A 13,057-nucleotide genomic window follows, 5' to 3' on the forward strand; every position below is an offset into this window, starting at 1 on the left:
ACTGGGTGCAGCGAGCAGGCTCGGCAGGGCTGCGGCCTCCCGGCGCTGGTGCCGGCACAGGGATTGCCACGAAAACGATAGCATCGAATGAGGAGCTGGAGATTTCTCTCTGGGCCACATTCTTTCCTCAGCCTGGATCGGGGCCTTTGCCTGCCCTGAAATGTTACTCTCCAGCCCCTCCTCTTGCCAGCAGCCTCCCCCACCCTTCCTCTCCCCCTGGGTCTCCCATTGGGGAGGCGTGTGTTCCTCCTCAGAGGCCCATCCCGTGGGTCCTGCCTTTCACTGAGGAAGTAGCTCTCTCCCTGGAGGGGCTGGTCCTCCACCCTTCTAGTCCCTTTTGAAACATCTGGAGGCACATCTGGGCCTGAGTGTCCCCTCCTGTGGACCGGTGGATTCCTTCACTTCTCAAGCATAGTGACTGATGGGACCTCAGGGGGCCCTCTGTCAGCCCCGAGGCACAGCCCATCTCTCCCGGCCTTTGGACTTCCTTTTCCCCAGTCCAAGGTGTTTTGGGTGCCCCATCCCAGGCAGAATCGAATTCCTCCAGAGACACATTTCTGCTTTTAGGGCTTAAGCAGCAGGGGAGTAGGGAGAGGGCGTGGGAGATGAACAAGGAGGTTGTTTGCTGCCTTCATAATTCAAAAATGTTGGCCGCTCATGGTGGGGGGCGGGGGGGGGGGCAGCACCACAGTCACTGGAAAAATCAACAGTGGGTAATAATAGCAGCCTTGCTTAACACAGCTCCTGCTGCCAGCGGACACACAGAGCCAGCGTCTGGGCTCCAGCAGCAGGCACTCACTAACTTGATGTGTTTTAATTATGTCTTAGAATCTCTTGAAAGAAAAGACACTCTGGTATCTCCAAATTAGGAATTCTCTGGTTTTGTTTTAAACACCCACATTTGTCGGTCCGGGCAGAGGTGATTCTTGGTGCTTTGGGGGTTCATCGAGTAGCTTTAGAGTCGGGGTTCTGGCCTGGGGCAGGGCTGTGGGGAGTGGGGGGGAGGCGTCACCAGCCTGGGTCCCACTCTGAGCTGTGTGACCGAGCGCCCACTCTCCCGGCAGGAGACCCTCTGCAGTGCGGAGCCTGGGTCGGCCAGTGTGCGCTGTACATCGTGATCATGATGTTTGAAAAAGCTGTCGTCTTCATAATCCTCCTGATACTTCAGTGGAAGAAGGTTTGTCTCTTGCCTCTTCATTAGCTCTCTGAGACACGAAGACAGTACTCCTTCCCCTTGCCACACCAGCCCGCTTGGAAAACCAAATTTGTGGTTGGTTTATTTGTTTTTAGCTCCATAAGTAGACCCTGGATTTGGTCTGATATGGCAGCTGCTGGCTACCTAACAAGAGCAGTAACGAGTCAGTTTCTTTACTTCGCACCATCCACCTCAATGACATAGACATCTGCTCTAGATTACGCCAATGGGACACGTATATAAATCCCATGAAAATACAGTCCTGTCTGATGTTAGTCTTCAGGCCTTGCAACACCGAGTGTCAGGCAGGTGTTCATTACATCTGCAGATGCCTTCTTCACACATCTCTCCCGGCCAAGGTTAACCGAGCCTTTGGGTGCCAGAGGCAGCAGCTGGTCACACATTGTTCCCAGGTTCCCTCGACCCTGCCCTCTGCCCTCTGCCCTCTGGCCCCGGCCCAGTGTACATACACCTTCACTGCCTCCTTCCTCCACGTGCCCACAAGCCTCTGGGAACAGATGGCTCTGCCATCCTTTGGCTTTATTTGTGGCTGAGTTTTATTTTTTGAGAAAACAAATCAAGGCGTTTATAGAGCCATAGTCCAGGAGGTGGTGGGGGTGCAGGATTTCGGTGAGAAAGTGGTCTGGCACCTCAGTGGTGGTGTCTGACGTGACCTCACTGCCCACGTCCACACCACAGGGAGCACTGACTGCTCCGGTGGCCTCCAGGAGGGTCCCTCGTCAGCGTTCAAACCTGGGGACTGTGCAGCCCTGGGTGTGAGGTGCTGGGGTGAATGTCTGACCTAAGGGCCCCTCCTTCCAAGCACTTTCTCTGTGACCTCCCCCCACCTCACGGAGTCTGCTTCTTTTTCCAGGTGGCCCTGTTGAATCCCATTGAAAACCCAGACCTGAAGCTGGCCATCGTCATGCTGATCGTCCCCTTCTTTGTCAATGTCAGTGCCATGTTGCAATTTTTTTACCCCAGTTAGCGCCCTGCCTTCCGACAGCTCTCGGGTCCCACCCGACCTGGAAATGGCATGGTGGGGTGGCTGCCTCGCCAGGCAGATCCCTGCCCCAGGGCCTCTGTGCAAGGAGGAGGGTCCTAGGGACTTTGTCCTGCCCTCCCTGCCCGGTGGCCTCCTGCCGAGGTTCCCACCTGTGTGACAGCAACTTCTCGGTGAGAATCATTAGGTCAGCTATTCTCACCACAGTTTCAAGAGAAACTCACAGGCACACCAGCTAGCAGTTAGGAGATATGAGAAGAAACCGTAAAGGAACCTGGGTTTGACAGATGTGACCGAGTGCTGGCCGACCGGCCCAGGGAGGAGCCGGGGGACTTGGTCCCAGGCCCCACTCGTCAGTGGCTGGGGCCAGGCCCCAGGCAGGCTGTCTCATCAGTTACCACCACAGTAACCCTGGGGATAAAGAGGGCAGGGCTTTCTCTGATAAGAAAGCAAAGGAGATAGAGTTGAGGACTCTCTCTTTAAGCTTCTGAGCGATAGGGGGATGGATAAGGTTTTTCTCTGCCTGGTCAGGTGCTGTCATCGGGAGTGGGGAGGGAAGGATGGGGGTGTGGGGGCTGCCCTCCTTTGCTTTCACACATGGCTTATCCCAGGTAATCTGTACCTTTCCTCCCTACAGGCTTTGATGTTCTGGGTAGTGGACAATTTCCTCATGAGAAAGGGGAGGACGAAAGCTAAACTGGAGGAAAGGGGAGCCAACCAGGACTCGAGGAATGGGAGCAAGGTCCGCTACCGAAGGGCCGCATCCCACGAGGAGTCGGAGTCGGAGGTAGGGCCGAGCCTCATGCTGCTGACCTGAGGGGTCTCACGTCAGCCAGCGGGAGGGAGACGGTTCCCCTTCCGCCTGGACCCCTTCCTGCTGCCCCGTGAGCCTTCCCAGGGCAGGCAGGTGGAGGCCCTGCTCGGGGTGGCTCCCCCCGGGCTCCCCACGCCGGTGGAGAAAGACAGGAAAGGGAGGAACTGCCTTGTGCCAGGGACGCTGTCAAGGCCTCTCACGGGCCTGACTGTGGCCTTGAAGCATCGAGGTGTTTCACTCCCTGAACCACTAACAAGCGAGGGAAGTGTTGGCTGAGCCAGCTGGAAACGTCTGAAATATAGGGGTCCTCATCTCTTATTTTCAAGTTTCCTAACTTGAAGATTTGGGCCTGAGGGAGACTCCTGGTCATCAACAGGAGCGCGAGGTCAGGCTGTGTGTCCCGGGCAGCTGGCGGCACCCACGTGCCACTTCTGTGCTGCCGGCGGGGCAGGCTGCCCCGTGAGAGCCCTTGTTCAGCTCCCCCGGTGCTGCCCAGGGTGCTGCGAGGGGCGTCAGAAATGGCCGAGAGCGTGTCTCCCCCAAGAGGCCGCCATAGGCGGGGAGGAGAAGGCGGTGCCTGGACAGCTCAGCATGACCACAAGGTCTGCTGACGAGGCATTGGCAGAACCCTGGGAGGACCCTGGGGCAGTCCGTGTCACTCCTGGGCTTCCTGAGGGAGATCTGAAAGCGGAATAGATGGCAGAACGGGGAACCCTGGCATCTGGCCTGGGCCGGTCATGTTGTAGGAGCTCCGTGAACTTGAGGTGAGGCTCAGCGTTGCAGGCAGCCTCTGTGCAGGGAGGAGCAGACGTCACGTAGCGGGTCATGTGGGTGACGGCCAGAGCAGCAGGGATTCGGAGGATCGACCAGAATGACAGAGGAGGCGGAGGTCTGAGCCCGATGGGCGAGGGCTTGGCGATCCAGGCTGAGGCGCTAGGCGTGCTCGTGTCCACTCAGCCAGGGTTTCAGCAGCCCGTGGAGGGGGGTGGGGTGGGCCAGCTTGTCCCCCTCTGTAAAGTAGCCTCCCGTCACACTCTTCTCAAGAAATACAAGACTGAGGCCTGGAGGGGCTGGCACCCCGTGCCGGGGTCCAGGGCGGGCAGAGGAGGAGGCACCGCCGGCGGTGACGCAGGGCCGTGCCTCTCCGCTGCCTCAGATCCTGATCTCGGCCGATGACGAGATGGAGGAGTCCGACGTGGAGGAGGACCTCTGCAGACTGACGCCCCTGAGGCCTGCGAAGAAGAAGAAGCACCGCTTCGGGCTGCCTGTATGACGCATCCTGTGCGGGTCAGGTCTGGGGGCTGGCTGCTCTGCAGCCTCCCTCCTCCCCTCCTCTCTCCCTCCTCTTCTACCTCCGTCCTCGCGCTCTGCCCACTCCCAGCGACCGGACCGTGACTGGAGAGAGGGAGGAAGAGCCGGCGCCGAGCGGGTCGCGGCTGTTGGAGGTCCCCACTCAGTTGCACTACAAACACTGACCAAATATGCAAGCCAGGCGTTTTCTTCCTTTGTTGTCGTCCGATGTTGTTGTGAGGGACCCCGGAGCCCTGTCGGGTGTCCGGCGGGGTGGCCATGAGGAAAAAGCTCACGCGCACACAGACTGGGTAGAGCCCCTCCCCAGGGCCGGGGAGTGAAGACATAACAGGTTTGGGGCTAAAAGTCACTCATTGACGGAGTTGGAACCGCAGTGCTTTCTTACTCAAAATGGATTTTATAACTCTTGATTTCTAAAGCCGGTTTCACGAGACGTCACAGTGCTCATGTTTTTTGAGTATGTGTTTATTTCCTATGGGACTAATGGGCAAAACTTAGATTTTTAAGTCTTCCGTATGCTGTTGACTTTTATATTTTTAAGTTATATTTTCATACTATTGTATTTAAAAAGTCTTTTTAACCCCCAAAGAAATGGGTTCGATTGCCTTTCATGGGATGGTGGGAGGAAGAAGCCGAGGGTTTTTTATTTGCAATATGGTTAGGTAATCTGTGATAAGATAGGGTAGCGAACACAGTAGGAACGGAGATGGATCCTTATCGGAGGTCAGCAAACTCAGTGGGTCTGTAAAGGTCGGCCCGAGCAGGAGGCAGCTGGCTCAGACGTGGGTGCAGTGCCCCTGTGCATGCCAGGCCCTGCGGCTCCTTGGCCTTCCTGCTGGCAGGGCAGAGGTCTCAGTTAAATTGGGCCAACAAAAGGGGCTAAGAGGTCTTAGTGTCCAGAGAAATTGAGGCTGCAAGGCCAGTGCTGTTTGTTCCTCGCCTCTCCTCAGCACCTCCAAGTCTGCGGTTTAGAATGTCGCCTCAGCCTCCATGCCTCCCCTGGCGCAGCCTTCAGAACCAGCCTTTGGACCCGGCTCCAGGTCAGGCTGCCCCGGCCTGTTATCGTGTCCATTTATTTTGCACAAGAGTCTGGAGAACACCTGCCTGACCAAATGGTCCTGTTTTTCACATACTCCAGGGCAGGGGGGTGGCTGTATCCACAGCCAGGACAAGGTGCTTCTAACTGTGTCTCCCCCCCGCGGGCAGTGGCCCCCACTCAGCCTGGGCAGGGGCCCCGGTGGCTTTGGGAGTCTGCCGATTGGCAGTGAATTGGGCTGATGGGCACTTGCCTGCTGTGGATGCAGTGAGGTGGAGCGGCCCAGTGTTGTGTCAAGCCCGAGGCAGCCATGGAAGTTTAGGAACAGAATACCCACTGCTGAGGTGTGAGCTGAAAGTGAGGCAGGTGCAGGGAGGCCACCCCGCCCAGAACCTTCTCTCTAGACCTACACAAAAACGTCTTCCCTTAGGAAGATTGGGTCTGAATTGTCACGTGTGAGGCAAGCTGTTAAGCCGGGCATCCCGGGCTTGTCCTCTGCTTCGCACCCTCTTCCCTAGAGTCGCCAGGCCAGAGGGCTGAGGGCGCCGGATCTGTGACTGCAGCAGGAGAGAAGAGGCGAGGCGGGGCGGGGCCTCGTGTGAGATTGGGGAGGGTCTCCTTCTCACATCGCTTCTGCTCTCCTGTTGCTCCCGTCGCCCCTCCCAACCCCTGGCTGTGTTGGTGGGTGTCTCCTCACTAGAACTGGCATTTGGGAGGACCGGGACTGGTGTTCCTGCTAGACAGCAGTCCCTCGTGGCATCGCTGCCTCTCCTTACTTTTTGCTCCTATTTCATTTTGATTTGAACAACCTGCGTCCACAGCTGTTTTTGTACCTTCTGAGCTCAGCATCAGAGCTTCATTTTCAGTCTCGAGTTCCTAATGTGTCCAAACTGGAGACGGGGTAGAAGAACCATAGTCCGTGAACGATGGAAACTGGGTCATATAGACTCAGGTTATCTGCCCATCTCAAGGCTCGTCCCAGCGCCTACTGGGTAGTGGGTTTGGAGGGGGACAGAGGCTGTGAGTGCGTGGTGGTTTCTCCCTGTATCCTGATCTTCAGTAAGGGCTTTGGTCTCGGAGCTGCAGCTGCGAAGCTGGCTAACTAGGGGATGGTGTCTGACCACAGAGGGCCTTGCGCTGTGTGGGCCTGGACAGCGTGGCCTCATGCACACATCATTTCTATGGGAGTGCGTCCTGCGTCACAGGGGCTTTCTGTCGGGACTTCCTCCCGAGCTGTCCTCCCTCCCTGGGCAAATTTCCTCACCACCTGCTCCAAGGTGCCTTATGAGGTGCAGCTCTCCAGCCACATGACAAGCATCACTGTGCTTGAGAAACCACAGAACACCAACTGGGTATTGTCCACCGTTCGTCTCATTTGTCAGAATCTGGACCTTGGCCAAGACAACCATGATGGGAACTTGTAAGTCAGGGTCTTGAACAAGTTCGTTGTAACAAACGGAAATCACCTGATGAGGTGGAACTGCCACATCCGAGTGGAAGAGACTACAGTGTGGCCTTCTTTCCTTTTGCTGTCTGTGCTATGGGAGTGTAAGGGGGGTGCTGGTGAGGCCCAGGTAGCCGTGGCTGTAGCCTACAGACCTGCAAGGCAAAGGTCTGTGGCCCTTCGGCTCGCCCTCGGGTACGCTGGTGGCCGCCTGCCTCAAGCTTTAACTTGCACCCCTTCCTGGCAACAGGGAGTCCTGGGTTAAGGTTGGCCTCTCACACCTCTACAGGGAAAATATGTAACGGCTCAAATCCAAGTTGTGTCTTCTCCTCAGCAGTGTAGGCTGTGGCTGCTGCCCAGAGTCCCCTCTGAAGGGGCCCTAGGGCTGCGGCTCACTCTGCCCTCCACACTGCAGTTCACTGGCCTTTTTGCATCCGGACCAGCATAGGTGGCACTGGGGATGCCTGACCAGCCAGGGCAGCCACTTTGTAGGGTGTCGGGCAGCTTTTAGGAACTTCACACACTTGCAACTAGGAGGGGAGAGTGCTCTGTTTACCCTGTGGGATGTTGGTGGCCTGAAGGGCTTTGTTCTCAGCGAGGGAACCTCTGGTCCAACTGTCACCTTGAGCTCCTGGGCGGTGGATTGGTTTAACTTGGTTTCTCTTTTCATGAAGTTTATTAGAAGCTAGACCTATGTGAGCAAACCATGCCTACTTCCACTGTCTGCCTAAGGGGTGTTTAATCGGTGGTGTTAGGATTCACAGAAACACATTTTTGAAATAAAAGGGAAGACAATGTACTTACATTATAAAATGGTTTACAATAAAATTTGATGTCTTGTTACTTTTTTTTTTTAAAGAAACCATCACTTTTGTGGCTGTTGGTGTGTGTTCTCTTGAGTTGAAACAGCTTAGTGGGGTCAAGAAAATTTCCCCAGTGGGTTGGAAGGTTCTCCCTAAGAAACAGTGCAAGCGGACCTTACATCACCTCGTAGCAGATGTGGGAACCAAAATCTGCTGAGAAGAAAACCCCAACATACTCTTGCCATTTCCACTTCCCTGCTAATGTGAGTAAAAGCTTCCCTGGGGAGCAAGTGGTGCTGGGAGATGGAGTGTGAGGAGTGAGCATCCCACAGCCTTGTCCCTGAGGCCACGGGCCTACAAGGCAGGTGCCTCCTGGGCAGAGCCAGCTGGGGGACAGTGATGAAGCACTCAAGTGGAGCTGGGCCCTCATAGACCGGGTCTGCCCTCGGCGTCTCTTGGCCCTGTTCGGAGCCCTGGGTCTCTGCCCATAGCTGTCCAAAGGCATTCCTCATGTCAGCACTCATCTCAGATGGAGCCTGGCAGTCTTCGCATTGGCCTCCGGCGTCAGGACCAGGCAGGAGGGGATTTGGGTGGGGTTTGAGGAGTGACCAAATGTCAACCTGGTTGGGTCCCGTCTGCTTGGAGCCTTTGAGTATAAAAATAACCTCACACTACTGCCCACACCCACCCCAGGCCTAGAGTCCTGCGGGGGTCTTCCCTTCAGGGACGGGTATTGGGAGCTAGTAGCAGAGAACTACATGGCCCTTGCGGGGGCCCTTGGCCTGCCCCTCCCTCCACGGGCCAGTGCCTGCAGTGGGCTTCTCTGTCTCCCAGCCTCTTCAGAAGCCTAGTGTCCCAGGCCAGGGGCCTGTCGGTGACCTTGTCTCGGAGGCTCAGTGCTGTTCCTGCCATCAGCTCACCCTCAGCCACAAAGTACGGTTTCCTCCTGGTCCTTTGCGCTCTTCATCCCTTTGCTGAACGTGCTCGGGGAGCCAGACAAAGGACGGGGCATCAGATGGAGAGTTCCCCAGGCTTCCTGTGGCCGCAGTCTCCACCCGTGACCCAGGGGTGCCCTGTGCTCCACCGTGAGCCCAGGGAACTCGCAGTGAGCAGAGCTCGTGAGAGGCAGTCAGGGAGTCCCGCCCTGCTGCTGTGCAGGGCGGGTGTCTTTCCTCTGGAATCAGGGAAGGGGTAGAAGAGAAAGAAAAACAAGCCCAAAGCGGTCAGCCTGGGATGGACTGTCACAGATGGACAGCCCCTACTGCCACACACATTCCAGCACCCACATTCATAAACACGAGTCGCTGCCAGTCCCAGCACCTCCCGCTTGGAAGTAGAGCAGCTGTCTCTGAGGGTGCAGGCTCCCCAGCTGTCTGTCACCAGGGCCGCAGCCCCCTGGGCAGAAGTGCTCAGCGATCCCCTCTCATCTCCGAGAATAAACTCTGAAGCCAGTGGCTGTGTGGACCTGAATCATCGGGGTCGGGGAGCCGGTCGGAGCAGGGGGAGTGACTTCTCAGGACGGGCAAGTGGACTATATAAGCTCCGGAGGGCTGGGCACCCAGATCTCTCCCACCAGCTCCTGCTGCCAGAGAGGAGCCTTCCGAGCAGCTCTCACTCAGCACCCACCATGTCCCAGGTAGGAGGGCCCAGCACGGTGTGTTGGTGTGGTGGGGGTTGGGGGTCGGGGGTGGGCAGCTGGGCACCGTCATCTCTGGCAGCTGTGTCTTGAGCTGAGCTCCAGGCATAAACACAGGAGCTCTGCAGCCCCTGGGAGGCGGGGAGTCCCCGCCCATCTTATCTGAGGGACCCTGTTCAGCTTGGGTTTACGGCATTCCGTGGCTTGTTAGGAGGGCTAGGGAAAATGGGTGGTACTTCTAGATCTTGTGTGTGAGGAAGCTGCTTACGGAACTGGCAGTTTGTGCACATTTAGAGTTGTGTGTGTGTGTGTGTGTGTGTGTGTGTACATGTGAGGCTGGATCTGTGGGTGTACATTCTGCCTGGGTGTCTTCAGCAGGATGTGTGTCTGTAGGGTATACTGTGCTGCACAGGAGCCCAGCCTAGGCCCAGGGAGTCTGCGCCTGCCCCTAGGGCTTAGGAAGGAGGAAGGCCTCAGACTCCTGGCCTCCTGGGGTTGAGGGAGGGTAGAAACTGAGGCTGGGTGACCCAGCTCTGAAGGGACAGACAGACCAGTCTGCTCCATGGGTAGATGCTGACGGGAATGGACTTCATGGGCATCTGATTCCTCTACCCTGTTCCCACCCCAGAGCCCGCAAGGTAAATCCTGGCAGTTTGGGAGGAGAGGGGCAAACCCAAGGGACGCTCTGCACCCCCCGCAGAGCAGGTCTTGGTATTCACCGAAAGCCTGGAATTCAGCCTCAGAGCGAGCGCCTTTCCCCTTTGCCCACTGTGCCCAAGCTCGAGCTTGGCCAGCCAGGCACACAGTGTGAGGCCACGGCTCCCAGTCTGGGGAAAAGGACAGAGAGACTCAGGGTTGGGGGGTCAGGGGGTGATGCATCGTCTGGAAGGCTTCCTGGATGAATGGGGCCTTGGACTGGCTTGAATTGAGTGAGCAGGGAGAGGTGGGAACGAACGGGTCTCGGCCTGAAGGCCTGGGTTCTAAGGAGGCTCTGGTCTCTCCAAGGCTGGCCCCGAGGGAGCCCCCATCAAGAAGAAGCGCCCCCCTGTGAAGGAGGAGGACCTGAAGGGGGCCCGAGGGAACCTGACCAAGAACCAGGCGATCAAGTCTAAGACCTACCAGGTCATGCAGGAGTGTGGTGAGTGTTCTCGGACTGGGGGCTGAGGGGGTGCAGATGTGTGTCAGTAGGAGGGGGTGAGCTGGGGGGTCCTATGGGTCTTTTCTAAGAATCCACAGCTCAGGGGCTCCCCACAAAAGAGGCTATCCGTCTCCAGGAGGCTGGGTTGTGCCTCTGACCTCCCCATCCTGCCCGCAGAGCAAGCCGGCGTTGCCGCACCATCTGTGTTCAGCCGCACGCGGACCGGCACTGAGACCGTCTTTGATAAGCCGAAAGCTGGGCCTGCCAAGAGTGTCTTTGGCTGAGAAGTACACGCCACGCCACCCCCTGGGCACTGACAACACCTAGACACAGGAGTCTTTCCCAAGAACTCTGTCATGCCAGCACTCCCCTGTTCACCTGTTGCCTCTGGGACTGCCACCCCTCCCCCCTCCCCCTGGCCCCTCAGCCCAGGCCTTCCGCGCCAGGCCCTGGCAAACACCAATAAAGAGGATGCCCAAGCGGCCCTGGCATTTGTAGAGTGTCCTTGGGAACCGGCATGGGCCCTGCGTGCGGGTGGGCATGGTCTGTACCCTCCATGTCTTTGGGAGGGCCCTTATGATCATGAGGTGCTATTGCCACTGCCCCATCCTAGCAAGAGCCTGGGGTGTGGAGATCTGGTGCTGATCTGTGTGACCTCAGACCATCCCCCCTCTTCTGAGGCTCAGTTTCCCCTTATATGTGACAAGGGAGGTGAGCTGAGGCCCTGTGCACAAAACAGGCCACGTGCACAGAGTGAAGCAGGTGGGCCTGGGCTGCCCCTCCCCCTGCCTTCCACAGAAGCCAGCGAGATGCTCCTCAGGACCCCAAGGCTCTGCAAGAGCCAGGGACCTTGCGGGCCGCCTCCCCCTGCCCCCTTGTTCCGCCTCCTCACCATCTTGCATCCCTCACAGACAAAGCCACGCCAAGGCTCCTGTGGCCAGTGGCAGTCTGCTTCCTGAGCTGATCCCCGTCCCAACTCCAGGTGAACCTCCCCTTGTCCCTCCCACAGCTCTGCCTGAGGCCTGGGAAGTCTGGGCTCAGGGTTTGTGTGAGATCCTTTCCTCTTCAGGCCTCAGTGTCCCCTGTGTGCATGGAGCTCTCAGATTCAGGGAGTACGAAGGCCCGTCCAGCTGTGACAGCAAGACCACGGATAGTCCAGGACTGAGCTGGCAGGGCCTGGGCTCCCATGCTTGGCTGAGGGCTGTGCCCATAGGCCCCCTGCCCTGCCTGTCCCCTGGGCAGGTTGAGCTGGCTGCACTGAACCTTTCCCACGTCCCGGCCTAGCCTGGCCTCCTAATATAGCTGTTCTCAGGCTGGGCCTGTGTTCTCTTCCCTGAGGGAGCAGACCTTCTGCGGGGACAGGGCCTGGGTCAGCTCACTGGGCTCCTTGGGGAGGCTCCTCCCCCAGCGTGTCAAAGGCGGTATGGCCCCCCCTGTGATGCCAATCATATCAGAGCCGAAGGGCGAGCGGTGCCGTTATACACAGAGATGAGGCTTCTGGCTGGAGTCCGCAGAAGGAAGGGGAGCAACCACAGGCAGCTCCAAAGTCCAGGATGCCCTTCCCCCAGTGCCACCGCAGGGCTGATGGAGGAGACCCCTCCCAGCCCTTTGCAGGCCCGTCACTGCCCAGGGTCCCAAGATAACTGCCCTTCTTCCCTCCCCAGGCGAGTGTCAGGAGTCCTCCTTCACCAGCCCAGGATGTGGCACCCGCCACACTTGTCTGCAGCATCTTTACCCCATCCATCTGTGGCCATTGGCCCATGGGCTAGGCTTTCCCTGAGCCACCAGGGGCACATGCACCAGCAGTGTCCGGATCCTGTTATTTATTCATTTTTATTGCTCTTTGTTTTTAGAGCGTTTCCACTTTAGCCCTGGCTGGTATGGCTCAGTTGGTTGGAGAGTCGTCAAAAGGTGGGGGGTTTGATCCCCCGTGCGGGTGCCTGCAGGAGGCAGCGGGTACATGTTTCTCTCTCACATCCATGTCTCTCTCTTCCTTTCTCTCTCCCCCTCCCTCTCCCTCCCTCCCTCCCTGCCTCCCTTCCTTTAAAACTAATTTTTAAAAAAATCATTTGAACTTTATTAAAGCAAAATCTAAAGTCATTGGTAATCCTACCCCAGGCCTGGGGCCACCCTCCATGGGTCTGGGATGGTGACAAGGGCACTGCCTTGGTGTGGTGACAAAGCAGCCATCTGCCCTTTCCCCTTCAATCCATGACTCATGGAGCCCTTGGCATGACTGACCTCCATGCAGGTCACCTGTGTGTACAGGCCACCACAGGGAATCGCCCCCTGAGGAGCTCTGTCCCTTCTGGTTTGTTCCACACTTTCAGTAAATTCCCCAGAGGGAGGCCTCTCGGTTTGTGTTGCCAAAGTGCAGGTCTTGTGTTGGGGGCCTTGCTGGAGTTGAACCCAGAGCCCTGGCTAGAATAATGGGGCCTGAACAGCAGCCTGGGGCCCCAGGAGAGAGAAGGGTCTCCTGGGCCCAGCCTCTCTCACCCCAGAAATAAGGCAGATCCACCCTGCCTTGACCCCAGCAGACGTTGCCCCACTCAGACACCCCAAGGAGTGCTCAGGGCCTGTAGGGCCCCACTGCCCAGTCACACCAACCTGGCGGGCAGGCTCCTTCCTCCCCGAAGCTGCCCCCGCCCTCCTCTTCCCAGCCACCCTTCTGTCTCCT

At 57.7% G+C, this 13,057-nt stretch overlaps 1 protein-coding gene across 3 annotated transcripts in view; it reads left to right on the forward strand.

Moving 5' to 3' along the window:
- Positions 1-10,870, forward strand: part of LOC308529876 (store-operated calcium entry regulator STIMATE) — a 49,523-nt gene extending 38,653 nt beyond the window's left edge. Inside the window, exons 5-10 of one of the 3 annotated variants that reach the window (XM_081106237.1) lie at positions 1,065-1,177; positions 2,070-2,147; positions 2,836-2,985; positions 4,169-4,279; positions 10,248-10,380; positions 10,558-10,806. In XM_081106237.1, coding sequence (XP_080962363.1) covers positions 1,065-1,177; positions 2,070-2,147; positions 2,836-2,985; positions 4,169-4,279; positions 10,248-10,380; positions 10,558-10,664 — 692 coding nt within the window. In that variant the 3' untranslated portion in view covers positions 10,665-10,806. Of the gene's footprint in view, positions 1-1,064; positions 1,178-2,069; positions 2,148-2,835; positions 2,986-4,168; positions 4,280-5,914; positions 9,243-10,247; positions 10,381-10,557 lie in introns of those variants that run through there. The other 2 variants (XM_081106236.1, XM_081106235.1) reach the window with 2 other exon arrangements.
- The last annotated feature ends 2,187 nt before the right edge of the window (positions 10,871-13,057 follow it).

Source organism: Myotis nattereri, assembly GCF_964212035.1.
Source record: "Myotis nattereri genome assembly, chromosome: 14".
In the NCBI taxonomy this organism is placed as follows: Eukaryota; Metazoa; Chordata; class Mammalia; order Chiroptera; family Vespertilionidae; genus Myotis; species Myotis nattereri.